Source organism: Aythya ferina, assembly GCF_964211825.1.
Source record: "Aythya ferina genome assembly, chromosome: 20".
NCBI classification, from domain to species: domain Eukaryota; kingdom Metazoa; phylum Chordata; class Aves; order Anseriformes; family Anatidae; genus Aythya; species Aythya ferina.
Genome location: NC_140318.1, coordinates 1,874,544 through 1,888,707, shown reverse-complemented (window position 1 = coordinate 1,888,707; position 14,164 = coordinate 1,874,544). Strand labels below are relative to the sequence as shown.

The window sequence follows — 14,164 nt, the reverse complement described above, 5'->3', positions numbered from 1 at the left end:
TGCCTTCCGGCTTAGGGATTGCCTTTATGTTTATTTCTGAGACTACTGGGCTACTTGCAGTCCTGTCAGGTCCATAGGCTGAGCAGGTGCAGGTTTTCACATTACATGGTGTGGGGGGGCATGTTTACAGGGTATCTGATACGCTGCAGAATGTGGTGGTATTGATTTGGATGGGATAGGATTCTTTCCTCCACCATGTTCCTCGTGCAGAACGGTGATATGTAGACCTGTGTCAGATATCCACAAGCAATAGGACTGCTGACTGAAATACTGATTGCTCTGAAAAGCATTCAGTGTAATCTGAGGAAGAAGGCAGGTTCTAAACCTGTACTTGAGTAATTACTTTCTGCTGTATGTATATTGAAAGAAAGTATGGCAGGAGCCAAGTCTTTGAATTGTTACAAAAAATAATAGCATGTATTCTGTTTTCCTTCAACTGGTATTTTCATGTGTATGATCTCACAGGAGATGGGCTTTTCTACAGTAGCTAATAAATTTGAAAGTCTGAGTCTGTCTGGCTCTTAGATACCTCAGGCAACTCTGAGAAAGTTACTGTGGTTTGGGTTTGGCTTGTTGAAATCTGCCCATGAAATCTGCCCACTCACTGTCAGTGGTTGTTTCCCATATCAGTAGAGCTCTCAGGAGGAAGCTTCAGGTTTGCTTTGTTGTAGGTTTTGTTTTTTTTTAAGCTTGCTCTCCCATTCCCTTCTTTACATAGTCATATCTGGGAGAGTTTATCAGGTTATGTTTTTTTACAAGACATGCAGAGGCAGCAAGATACTGGCATTGTAGTGCACGTAGTAGGCTAGAACACATTTGGTCTATCTGCTTAGAGACATGAAGAGTTCACGTACTTGGTGTTTGGCATTTTCGTTCTGTACTGAGATAAGTACAGAAAAAAAAAAAGGAAAATAACTTTCAAAAATCATATAGTGCAGGAGTTGACGGGCTTTAAAGCATTTCAACTTACCTGCTGCAGAGAACATTAAGGTTTCTCACAGTCTCCTGGAAACTTGGTGTTAGAAAAATATTCATAGTAAATGTTGACGCTAATGGATGAATGTTGCTCTTAATGAGGTTTGTTTTGTGACTTTCAGGTTTGTTACATCTACTGCTCTATAATGTTAAATGTGGAATCATAGAAGTATGTTCCATACAGGGTTTTCAGAAAGCATTGCTATGTCCTCTTCCTATTACCTATGCTTTTTTACTTCATTAAAGATAGCTCATAGAAGGCTACACAGACTGCCCGGTAGTTGCACTCAGAGGGTGAACTGTGGCAAATAAAATGTACTGAAGAAGCTTTTTGTATCTGTTTTTAGCAGTTGTTTGTGGCTGCTTCAGTACATGTAACCCAGTTATGCTTTTATATTGATTTGTTGAAGTGGAGAGCTAAGAGAGGAACAAAATTAAGCATAATCTTTGAGATACCTCAGTGGATATATAACAGTGATGCCTTCAAAGATAGTAAACGATTGGTAGCATTCAGGTTATCCCCCAGGAGGAGATAGGTAGGTTTGATCCCACTTTAGGACCCTGATTAATTCTTCTAATTGGAACCTGAAATGGTAAGTTTCATTCTACTAGCCAGATGTCCTGAAAGAAAAGTACCAAAGGACATTGTTTAACACACCTTTTCTAATACCTTCATGGTGTGTCTGAAATCTTGCAGCCTAAAAGATCAAAGCAAAGCATTTGGGAATATGAGAATTTCCTTAATAACCTTTGCACTAGACCAGCAAATAGGCTTCATTTTTCTGCTGTTGCTAGACTCTCACCATCCCAGTTATCTTTAACTTTAAAACATCCTTAAAAACCATGTATAATGAAAGGATATTCTCTTTGCCTTTGCCATCTGTTTTAAAGGATCAGCAGGACTTTAAGGGACTAAAATTCGCTTTCTGATTTTCTTCCTTTGAAAGGAAATGGTACAGCTACTCTCTGAACATTTTATATATCAGTTGAGTTATTGATCTATTTTTATGTAGAATTCGTACACCTGTTGGGAAGTACTGGGCTGCTGTGTATAAGACTGGAAAAAGATGTCTTACTTTGCAGAGGTATTTTTGCGTGACTTATGAAGAGCACAAGATTTTTCAGCTCTACAGCTTTATTACAAAAAAAGTTAAAAAATAAAAAATGTATGCTTTCTGGTGGGACATCTCTTTTCTTAAAAGAGAGGAGTCTGACATTTATTTTGGCAGCTAAATTTTTTCATGCATTTTCTGGGTGACATTAAGGTGGTATCAAATCCATTGGTAGGCGTCAGAGAGGTGTGTCTTTAATGTTATAGAGACATTTTTCATGAATTCTGTTTGCATTACAAGTTTGGATGCTTGCAAATTGAACTTAGGTCTAAGCTGATTATAGTTGTTTATTGATCTTGCACATTATGAGCTGTTTTGTACCTTTCATTGTCTTCAAAATGTATTGGTCAGCTTCCAGCTTGGATGAGAAAACAAAGCTTAATTCTGTAATTGGATTTCTTTGGAGCAAGCCCCACTCCAGTTTTGCTAAAAATAATCACTGAATTCAGGAGAGGCTTTTGGAGTGATGGAGTATAGTGGTGTACTCTGTTAATTATAATTTATTGTTGCTTTGCCATTGTAGATGGTACTTTTTCAGAAAAATAATTACAATTAAATGTTTATTTATTTATGATGAAAATAAAACAACACCACAATAATCCAGCTATTGTTATTAGTAACAATGAACAGACTTTTATTAATAAGAATTAAAAGACTGTTTTCTTGGTTGTGCCCTAATGGAGCCTCCGCCCATGGCTGCCTCACAGCATCAGCACAGCAAGAAAGCATCTCTTTAGTGCTGTAAACTTCTCTGTGTTTCAGGCGGAGGAGAAGGCAGATGCTCTGAATAAGGAACTGCTAATGACCAAGCAGAAGCTGATTGATGCAGAAGAAGAAAAGCGGCGCTTAGAAGAAGAATCAGCTCAGGTTAGGGGCATTTCTGTCATTTTCACATTTCTGTGCAGTACAGAGAGAGAGGGAAAAAAAAGTGACAAGCGTGGGCAGAGCGTAATGTTCGAAGTCATGTTTGTGCCTCTTCTGTAGTGTAAAGGACGTCAGCAAAGCAGAATTCTTTGCTTTCCTGTCAGGTGCTTCATAGAGTAGTGAATTTTTAACTTGAATTTGCGAAGGCGCAGACTGTGCCAGAGATTGCTGCACAGAGAGGCAGCATAGGACTTCACCTGTCAGTACATTTAATACTTTCTTCTCTAAAATAGTTATTTTTCTAGCAATGAGAGCCACCAAAGTCCAGCTTATCCATGTTCCCATGTAGGTGAGATAGACCCTTGTTCCCTATAGAGTACTGCCCTGTGCAAAAAGTATTGAGGTTAAGGAGAAGGAGAAAATACCAACCATTTATTTTTTCAGTTTTTCACAAACCTTTTACCTTTTTTCCTACAGCTGAAGGAAATGTGTCGTAGGGAACTAGATAAAGCAGAGTCAGAGATCAAAAAGAACAGCTCTATTATTGGTGACTACAAACAGGTAAGCACAATTTAAAGATTATGTGTTTGGCAATCTAATCCCAAGACTTTCTCATGAACATTAGGAGACTTCTTTGCCATGCATTCAAGGAGATGTTTTATCTATTTTAAGCAGGAAACTTGCTCTTGCTTTGTGTTTATTTTGCTGAGATAGTGATAGCCAGTTCTGTTTACCCCTGACATAGGTATTTGTAGATCACCAGTCACCACTGCCTCGGTGACAGCCTAACATTGTTCAAGTTGGCTCTCATATATCAAAGTTGTACCTTATTATAAAAGCTCTCCAATCTTCACTTCTTCAATCAGGTGGTAATTGCAGTCAAGAAGAAAAAAAAGATGTCTTTTTTTCTTTTCAAAGGTTTTACTTTAGAATTCAAGCACCTGATCATCAGGTATCAGGGGAGTGAATTCGTGCATCTTTTTGTTTTTTTAGACTTTTTCTTTGTACTGTTTTTGGGTCTTGGCTGGTGCCTTTTGTCCCAAAGACAGTAAGAAGAGCCATGCTTTTCCTAATCTTTTTGGATTCCTTTGGCAAGGCCAAACAGAAGGCCAATAACTTATGTTGAAATTGCACCTTTTCCTATAGGCATAGGAGAATATGTATAGAATGAGACAACTTAATGTAGTATCCCAATTTTCCGGATTTTTCTCGGAGCCTTCAAACAATCCATATTAACATTCTTGTAGCACTTACCTGTGCTTTAGCATTCATCTTGGAGAAAACGTACATTTATAAATGATCTGGTAACATAATTTTGCTTTCAGATTTGTTCTCAGCTGAGTGAGCGACTGGAAAAGCAACAAACAGCAAATAAAGCTGAAATTGAGAAAATACGGGTAAGAGACCAGATAGAACCACAGTCTGCATTGTTTAAATCTTTTAGCCAAATCATAAACAGAAAGCATATAATTTGTCATTACTAAAATGATGGTTGAAAGAGCATTCATTGTTGACTTACAGTTTTGGAAATAAGATTATGAGGGGGAGATCTTGGAGGAGGGATGGACAGCTGTCATCTTTCTCCAATGCTGTATTGGCTACATTTTCATGCTATGCAGTAATAAATGTTAATTGTTCCGAGGGGTCTTTTTTTAAAATTTAATTTTATTTATTTTTTATTGGAGGAGATTGCTCTGGCTATCTTTTCCAGAGCCCACTATCTTAGCCAGTTTTACCAAAAATACAGGAGTGTTTGTACAGCCCACAGATCTGGGCATGGCTGGAACCTACTTGGCTGTGCTCCCTGGTAGTTAAGAGTTTGCAGGCCATTGGTGGTCCCTTGCATTGTGCTGCTCTGCCAGAGCAGAGGCAGGAAAAGGCTGTGATAATATCGTCAGTGCTCCAGTACAAGCATTCACAATCAGGTATTTACTTTAGCAAAAAGTGGATGACTGTGAACATTGCCGGGAGTTCTTCAATAAAGAAGGCCGTGTGAAGGTTGCTAGTTCAGCCAAGGATGGTTCAGATGAGGACACAGATGAGGAGAAGGAAACGCTGAAAAACCAGCTGAGGGAGATGGAGCTTGAGCTGGCCCAGACCAAATTGCAGCTTGTGGAAGCAGAATGTAAAATACAGGTAATACTTTGGGGGTTCATTCTGTAGTGTGTATGGTGTGTCTGCATTCCTGGAAAAGTGTGTTTGTTGTAGAGGGGTTGGAATAGATCCTCTTGGTTGAAACTGTAACCTGCTGTTTCCTGTATGGCTTATTTAACCAAACATTGTCTGAAACCAGATAAAATAATTGAAATTGCATGAACTGTATTTACCAGCTACCACAACTTCCAGACATTTGCCTGGCTGCAGTGCAGTACTTACTGACTGACCTTCTGCAACTTCTTGGATGAAATCCAAGTTCTGACAAACTACTGAACCATGCATTTCTTTATCTCACAATGTTAAATGAAGAGCTAATGTGACAAATGCTAGACATATTTCTTAAAACATGACTGAAAAGCACTCCAGGTATTTGAGGTACTAGTGTAAAATATGACAATGTTGTTCTTTTAGCCTAAAACTGGTATGTTAGTGCTTCTTCACAGAAACTTAAAAATTAGTCTGTAGGAACGTCCACTTTTTGTGGGAACACCTCCTTCTCAGATAGAAAGAATTAATGGATTTACATGTACTAAAGAAGGCTGCATGTTTCACTGTGGGCAATGACAAATGCTTGTTTTGCTTTTCAAAGCTTTTTTTTTTTTTTTAATCTGGTTATATTACTTCTAATTTATGTAAGACTTGTTCAGCTTCTACAGTAGCCAAGAGATTGTAGATGTCCTATAGCCTTCTAAGTTTAACTCCTGTAGCTTTGTGTTGTGAATGCATACCAAATTAAAGAAATTACTCTTCTGTTTGCAGGATTTGGAACACCATTTGGGTCTGGCATTGAATGAAGTACAAGCTGCAAAGAAAACATGGTTCAACAGAACAATAAGCTCTATAAAAACAGTGACTGGAGTCCAAGGAAAAGAGACTTGTTGAAAAGCAGTTTGGTCAAACACACCTTCTTAACACAACACCTTTTGTTGCCTTCCTTGGCCAGATGTTTAATTCTGTGACATGAGAGGACCAGAATGTAAATACAATAGAAACACAGCATGTCAGGATTTCAATAGGTCAGTGATAAAAAAAGATGGAAACACAAAAACGGCTTTATTGCTAGACACGGGATCTTCATACTACTGATATTTAACAGGTGATGTAGCTAGATTGAAGCTCTTCAGAGAAACACTCCATTCTGCGGTCTGGCTGGAGGCTTTTCACAGACTAGGTACGAGAACTTACCAAACCCTAATCGTTAAGTTTACATATGATAGGTTTTTTTACAGTTATAATCTTTTTTAATATTTTATTTGAAAGGAAAAGTGTCACTAACAAAGTTTAAAAAAAAAAAAGAAAAAAAAAAAGAAAAAAAAAAGAAAAAGAAAAAAGATAACTTTAACAAGAACTACATCAGTGCCAGAAAGCAGTCCCCAGAGGTAGGATATGGAGAGTAGGAGGTGACATGTTTTGCTTTATGAATGGGGATGATGATTTCAGCATTCCTGTCGGAGCAACCCCACTTTGGTTTAGTTAGATGCAGCATCCATCTCTCTGTGTTTGGCATTTCTTTCTGTTACTAATCAATTCTATGCAACTCTGGGCTTTTTTTTTTTTTTTTTTTTGGCATGGACTGCCAAACAAATTCACAACCTGAGGTTGGGAGCCTTGTCTAAGTGCTAGACAAGAATAATCGGAATTCTTGGCAAATTTCCGTTTCACTTCTGTGTCATATTGTTTGATCCACATATCAACAGCGTTAAAATCCCCAACACCAGAACTGCTAATAAGTACTAGTTATGTGGATGGTCTGACACTTAAGTCTTTTTGTTTGTTCTTTTTGTCCATTTTTGTTTTGTTTTAGTTGTTTTGTTGTTGTTGATGTTTTGTTTTGTTTTTAACTGGCTGTAGCAGGCCTTCTGTGAAGCTCTGAGAAAGCTTCCAGGATTTAGTTTTGCACATAGGTATGAATGGGACAAAGAAACAATAAACTGAGATATATATGAGGCAAAAATCACTGCGTGAGTGTAGCTGCGAGCATCTATAGCTGTCCAACTGGCTTCCCTGTTAACATGTTCAGAGGTTGTGTAGGTCATTTTCCACGCTCGATGCAGTTGCACTAATAGGTGCTAAACGTGCTTGGATTTCTTATTCTTTGGATTGTCTTGAGTTCTCACCAGAAAGCTGTAGAATGGAGTTTGCACCTTGTAATTTTTTTTTTAATTTATAATGGTTTGTGTTATGCTGAAGTATCTATTGCATCAGTGGATAAATTTTGTGTGCAGTGTGAGTATAAGCTGGTAACAATAAGAGGCACTGGTTTGTATATAAAGATATTTGGTTTATTTTGTATTTCTACCTTTTTCTTGTTTACTGTACTAATGTTAGCTAATGTACTCTGTAACTACAGAATAGAACATGCTATGTCCAAGCTTTTTTCCTTAACTGCATACATTATCTCTATTGTTTAATACCAAAACAAAACAAAACCTGTAACTCCATCAATATTAGATGCGTGGACATTGTGGTAGCATAGTTGCAGTGTGTATACTTTATGAATTGAAATATAAACTAGTAAAATTGTATAACTACTTTGTTGTTTCATTTCATTTTAACAGGAAATTCATTAAATATTTTGCAATATGAAACCAATTTTCTTCTTAAAATAGAAGCATTAGGATCTGCAAGCTTCTGTAAGACCAAAACTATATTCATGCTGCAAAGGGCTTTGCTAAAAAAGACTGCATGTTCTTCATGTTGCCAACACTGCTTTATATAATAAAATCTAGGTTTTGCTTAGAAAAAAGAAACTGCAAAAATGACCTTGTGCAGCTTGAGGCTTGTGACTCAGTATTTCTCAAATATGTCCAATTTAGAACGCTTTTTTCCATGACCCTCCAAATTCTGCTTGGATCTGCAAAATAAATGTAGCCTAGCTCTGCTTATCATCAGGAACATAAATTCTGTGGGGTCAAGTGTTGTTCACGTCATCTTCACTAGGATCTTCTAGTCATAGCTGAATGTAGGGTTTAGCAGTGCAACCGGATGAATGCACTAATTGGGTCACAGTGCAGATCAGGCTCCCCTAACTGCATGTGTTCTGCAGAGATAACAAGGAGTAAAAATGTATTTTTGTCACCAAAATGACTAAAGGTGACTCTGAAAGCAGCCCTACTCTGGGAAGCTGTTATCACACTGTCATTTTTCTAACCATACTTTGCTGTAAGAGAATGGTATTATAAGGCTGCGTGTAGTCTTTGCTGCTTTGTCTTTCACAGACTGGTATCCCTTGGCAATTTCAGCTCTGCAGTTTCTCAGTAATTACACCTTTTTGAGAAAGTTTGAAGGCAAATAGGTGAAAGATGGGGAAGAAGAAACAACCAAAGACCAAAGGAATTAATCCATTTGCCTTTCCCAAGGGGAATGGTAAATAGTATAGCTTCCTTTCCTCCAAAAATTAGGTACTTAAAGGAGGGGAAAAGTTGCTTTATTCCACTAAGTAAACATAACCTAAAAACTTCATGCAGCATATATTCCTTTTAGTATGGCCATGGAATGTGGATTTTGATGCTCAGAAATGAATGTTACCAGTATATTTCACATCTGACTCCATCTAAAATATTCACAACTAATTAAGAAAATTGGATCCTCCATTGAGAGGCATATCTTCTGAATCTTAGTTACATGTGAAATACAAGGAAACAGGTCATTTTGAAGATGAGGAAGATGAATTTACAGATATTCGAAACTATGTATTAGCAAGGTTAAAAAAAAACACATTGTGTCAAAGCTGCTATAAGCTTTGTATTTACAGGCATGTAAGCAAAGAATGAATGTATTAGTTAGCATTTTTGGCATTAATAAGATGTCTAGTTATCTCCTGGTAGTTAATTATCTTTCTATTCACATATGCCTCTCAGCTGGCTTTGTGCACAAAACTGAAAATAAGTGCCACTTTTTTTAAAGAGTTTGGTGTGGCCCAGGCTCCAGATTTGCATGTTCTGTGCTGCGTCATTGTGTTCCCAGGGTTCTGTAGCGTTGGTAGCTCCAGTGTTACGATCTCCTTTCTGTTGCAGATCTTCTGCTTCTTGGCTGTGCAGGGTCTTCAGATGGAAGTGAATATTCTAGATCTATCAAAATCTTTACCTTTAAGTGTTGCTGGTAAGCCTTCTTGAAATTTATATAACCATCTCCTTGACTTTTTTTAGCTGCCCTTCTTATCCATGGCAGTGATATAAAGTTCCTGTTATCAAGAGGAGGATTTCACTCCATCTGTTCAACAGCTTGGCTCGTGTTCATCCAACCTAACTTTAGACTCTTCACGGAGGTGCCTCACTTAAGAGCTTAATCGGCCTGGGTTGCTCGGCAGTCCCTGGACATGCCGGCCCGCGTGCTGCGCTGTGACTGAGTGAGGAGGCTAATGGCAACCAGCTGCATGAAGGCTCTGCTTAAATCAAAAAATAATAATGAAAATAAGGCATTGTGTACACAGCAAGAATTGCTTTCTAGTTTAGATCCCCGCCCTCCGCCTTATTTTTTCTTACTGTGCATTATCTTTCCTAACCCTAACACTATCCCTAAGGGCAATGAAAGACTGTACAAAAACCTTTAGAGTTTTACTAGAATTTACAGCTACGTGTCCAAAATGACTTTGAGGAATGAGAATTTGATTTGGCTGCATTTTCTGCATGCTAATGAAATAAAGTGTAATCCCATGCTGAAGGACTGTTCTGAGGATAATCCAGGCACTCAGCTGCAGTCCAGTCACAGAGATGGTGGGAAAGCATGGACTAGGTATGACTATGTTTTAAGAAAGCATCTTTAATATTTGTAGCGTTTAAAGTCGTGTTCTACAATGGCGTAAGGTCTTGCTGAACACGGGCTAAGCGGAACCGAGTTCACTTTGGAGCCTCACACATGGCTGAGGGACGGGCAGTGAGAGCCCGGGGCCGCCGCCCTCTCAGGGGCGCTCTCGGTTCCCGCCTGAGGAGGGGGGGCGTGTCCCGCGTGTGGCAGAGCGGCCTCTGATAGGCCGCTTGCTGATTGGCGGCAGGAGCAACCTATGGGAGACGGCAGCTCGTGAGGCAGGTGCTAAGGCGTCGCGCACAGGGCTCCCGCTCCGCCGCCATTTTGTGAGCTGCGGGGCTGTGGTGAGTGAGGCGCGGCGGGCGCTGTGGGGCAGGGCCGCGGGTGGTCGCGCTTCAGAGGAAAAGCGTGCTGGACGTGGCAGGGCATTAATGGCTGTTGTGGAAAAGACATGTATGTACACGTATTTTCTAACTTACATGGCATTTATTTTGCCTTGTCCTCTGTAGGCCCCCTGGGTTGAGGAAGGGGTTGGGACTTCGTGTGGTGCGGGATCAGCACCTGCTGTTGCAGGGGGTTGTTTTTATGTCATTTTGTCACAGTTGCAGTTAGGTTTGTTCTTCTCTTGTGCCAACTTTGCTGAGAGGTGAACTGAGGCCTCCTAACGTGACAAGCTTTGAACTAGCACTTGAGAACTGGCAAAGCGCCGTGCGCTCAAACCGTTTGGTTCGTGATGTTATGAGCAGTGCCATTGTGCCCACGATGAGAACCCAGGGAAGTCGCTGGCTGCTGCGCAGGGTGAGGCAGATCCTGGTCTCCTCCACCCTTTGTTGCCTCTGCTGAGTGTCAGCTGTGTTCTGAGGCTGGAGATAAAGAAAGCTGGAATAAGAAAAAAGCCCTACCCCTGTAAATCTTAGAATCACTGAGAAAATGGTTGTACAGGTGTGTAAAAGGAAGCTATTTCTATGCAGAAATTAATTTTTTACAGGTAAAAAATCAATAGCCTGTGTGTTTTCACATCTAATGCATACAGATGCATTTCTATAGGGTACAAACTGCTGTAAATAGAACTTTTCTTGTTTCTAATCCTGAGGTAATGGGAGGCGAATATGATTTATCAGATCTTCTGAGAACTGCAGAAGCAGTTTGTTAAGCAATTCTTTGAAATTATTTTTGTTTTTAATTGAGTAATTATATTATGAGATTTGGCCCAAATTGGCATAGATGAAATTATTGCAGATGGTACTGTAAAAATTCTGGACCCTGCAAGACTTCTAAAGAGCAATGTTAAATAACAAGATTCTTAACAGAAATGATCTTTGTTAAATGATCTTTTAATGCTTAATTAAAAGTTTGCCATACTTGCAGGGAGCTAAAATCTATTTCAATAAAATTCAGCAATTAGGCAATTCAAGCAATGGAACTATAAAAGACAGGATCTGTCAGGATGCCAAACAGCATCCAGCCAGAGATGCAGATTTCAAGATAATATTTATCTTGGTGCTGTCTTGTCCTTACTACGCGTATTATTCAGTCTGCTTGGCATATCATATTAATTCTGGATATCAGAGAAGAGTTGAAGAAGGAGAACCATGGCCTGATGTTTATTTGTTATGGAATCAATTCGTTAGTCTGCAGCAGCAGAGACAGTTTTAATGTGTGCTTAGGCTCTTCTCAAAGGCTCAAATCGTTAGGTCTGGAGTTTTCCAAGGAATCTGAGGACAGTAGGTGCCCAGCATTAGCAAAAGCCTCTGTGTGAACCCTCATTTCCTTTTAGCAAATCCAAAATCTACAATCTGTGAGATAACCAGGGGGTATTTATTTACAAGACTAGGACATTCCATGTTAGTGTCCTGTGAGTTTCTGTTCTGAAAGCTGTGTTGTTATAGCCTTGTATGAAAAAGATCTGCTAGGATGGAGTGTGATTAAATTTAAGTATGTATGAAGTAAATCTGTGAGATGTATTTGTAGTACATCTTAGACTTGGCTTAGCGTACTGATAAGTTTTTCTGCTGCTCTCTTGCTTTAATAGTACTGCTTTAGATATGAGGCAGAGCATACTAGAGCAAAATTTTATCATGTTACAGTGAAAAAAAAGAATATGATAAAAAAAAAAAATCAGCTTCATTAAAATGTTAAGACAAAAGTATTTTTTAATCAGCTTTACTGATGAGTTAGTGTGATGTGACCTAAGTTGTTTGTTTCCTCTACTGTGATCCTGCCACATGGGCCTTCCATGTGCAGGTAACTCTGTACATGGCTATCTCCAGAGGTGGTAAGTAGAGTATCGGCTGGTTTATAGAAATGAGCACACTGTTTTCGTTCCAAGGTTGCAGAGTTTCTCCTAATCAACAGCTCATAAGACAAATGTCTTGATTTGTAGCAAGGTTCTGTAGTGCTTCAGGTAGAATCACAGCCGCTGCGGACTCTCAGACGCCAGAAGGTGCAGAAGTGATGAGATTTGCAGCCTGCCAGATAGGAAGCAGAAGCCCTCATGCAGAGTGCGCAGTTAGCGTAAAACCATGAATACATCAAAGTTGTGTGTTTAAACTCCCTGCTGTGAGCATCTGTTAATGCACAGAGTTGTCTGTGATCCAGGGTAAGGGGGGGCCTCAGAGCCACGCTGATAAATGAACTTTGGGAGGTGACACTGGAATGATTCCTGATGAGGTTTTCTGATCTGTTGTGTGACCAGTTGATCTCATGTAGGGAAAAGAAAATTCTGCAGATTTCACTCAGCTTCTGTGCATGAGAAAAGGCAGTAAAATACTTGCTGAGATGAGGCTGAGAGCTGTGTTTGCTATCAGCTTTCACAGTGTGAAAGTTTTTTATCAGTTCTTTTAGAATACTGTAGAAACCCATTGTGGTTTTGGCACAGTTCTTGGCTGACAAGAAAAGAGGGAAGTGACTTAATGCCTTCTGTGCCCTGAAGGCTTGTACTAGTTTAAAGAAGTTGTTTTATGGTAATTTAATAACAATGCACCAGATCAAATGGGTAGGGAAGAGGAGAAGAATGAAGGCTTTAACAGAGTAGTGTGTGTCTGAGCTCTCCACCGGCCCGGGACGTAGTAGGGCTGCTGCATAATCCCACTGAGAATCACTTGTGGAACACGATCTTGTCTAGCACAGAGGGGAAGGGACAGTGTTCCTAAGAGGTGATGACTGTGCATCTCCTTAAAGTGCTTTTTGCATGGTACGGTGAAAACCCCAGCATGCCAGAGGGGCTATGGAAGCCCGTGCCAGACTTCTGTGAATTATGAATGAGATGGCTGCTGCTAGTACAGGCATGAACAGCAAACTGTAGAGCTCCTGGGTGCCGTCAGTCTCAGCAGCACAGTAAAAGACTGAGTTTAGAGTCAGGTAGCTGCTCAGCAGCCTGCTCTGAGCTCATTTCAATGTCTTTAGATGTCGCAGGTACTGCTGGTGCACATGGGTAGGGCAGAGTGAGAAGGCCAGTGGTGAGTAGCATAACTGGGAAGCTGCAAATCTTGTCCAAGTCTTCACTCATTTGTTCCCAGGGAGATCTGTTTAACATGTTTGAATTTAACTTGTTCGTCATCTTTCACCTGAACACTGCTTTGTTTTCCTAGTCTGAGTGTGCGCTAGTCTTGCCTGTTTTGTTCTGTAAGTTTTGCGGGGAGGATATTGTCTTTCCTTCAGGTGTTTAATTTGTACTTTGTTCCAGTAATGAAACAAAGCAGTTGTAGTCCCAGACAGCCCTGAGTAACCCTTGTGCCCTTCGTGAACATAGCAAGCAAGGTGAGAGAATAAATAGAGCGTAAAATATCTTGAGATAGCTTCTCGGACATGCAGCCCAGCCTTGGCGGACTGGTTCCACTGGGCTTCTGTCAGTGTTCTAACAGATGCCTCCTTTAAGGAGCTCAGCTGTATGCAGAGAAAAATTAGTGAAGGAAAGATTGGTATAATGGCAAAGAAGTTGTGATGCTCAGCTTTCTGTACAGCTAGAGGTACGAGGGAGAGATTTTATTTATTTATTTTATTTTATTACATTTTGGTATCACTGGTGTGGTTTGTTGACTTCTGTGCCTTCTGTCTCCAGGTACAAAGCTGTTGTGTAAGAGCAATCACTCGTCAGCCAGGCACAGTGCCGGCAGGGCTCTGCTTTCACTCTTCCTGAGATAAATTGCCCCGAATGAGAGCTGGCAGGTGGAGCTGAGGCGTGCAGACTGCCTCCTGGCTTTCTCTGAAGCACCTTTCCTCTTAGACCACATAGAAACGAAGCCCTCAAAGTCACTTTGGACCAGGCTACTCGTCTGGGGTTTTAAACCTTTCAAACTTTCAACCTTTTT

The 14,164-nt window shown here is 40.0% G+C and overlaps 2 protein-coding genes across 6 annotated transcripts in view; one reads left to right on the top strand and one right to left on the bottom strand.

Annotated features, from left to right (window-relative positions):
- Window positions 1-7,636, top strand: part of RABGAP1 (RAB GTPase activating protein 1) — a 67,894-nt gene extending 60,258 nt beyond the window's left edge. Inside the window, exons 22-26 of the mRNA XM_084493749.1 lie at window positions 2,850-2,954; window positions 3,429-3,512; window positions 4,277-4,348; window positions 4,890-5,087; window positions 5,868-7,636. Coding sequence (XP_084349875.1) covers window positions 2,850-2,954; window positions 3,429-3,512; window positions 4,277-4,348; window positions 4,890-5,087; window positions 5,868-5,990 — 582 coding nt within the window. The 3' untranslated portion in view covers window positions 5,991-7,636. The remainder of the gene's footprint in view (window positions 1-2,849; window positions 2,955-3,428; window positions 3,513-4,276; window positions 4,349-4,889; window positions 5,088-5,867) is intronic.
- STRBP (spermatid perinuclear RNA binding protein) overlaps window positions 6,251-14,164 on the bottom strand; it is a 79,435-nt gene continuing 71,521 nt past the window's right edge. For 2 of the 5 annotated variants that reach the window (XR_014684933.1, XR_014684936.1), the window contains 2 exons: window positions 10,334-10,717; window positions 6,251-9,495 (listed from right to left, as the gene is read on the bottom strand). The gene's annotated coding sequence lies outside the window, so the exon portion shown is untranslated. The remainder of the gene's footprint in view (window positions 9,496-10,333; window positions 10,718-14,164) is intronic. The other 3 variants (XR_014684935.1, XM_084493753.1, XR_014684934.1) reach the window with 2 other exon arrangements.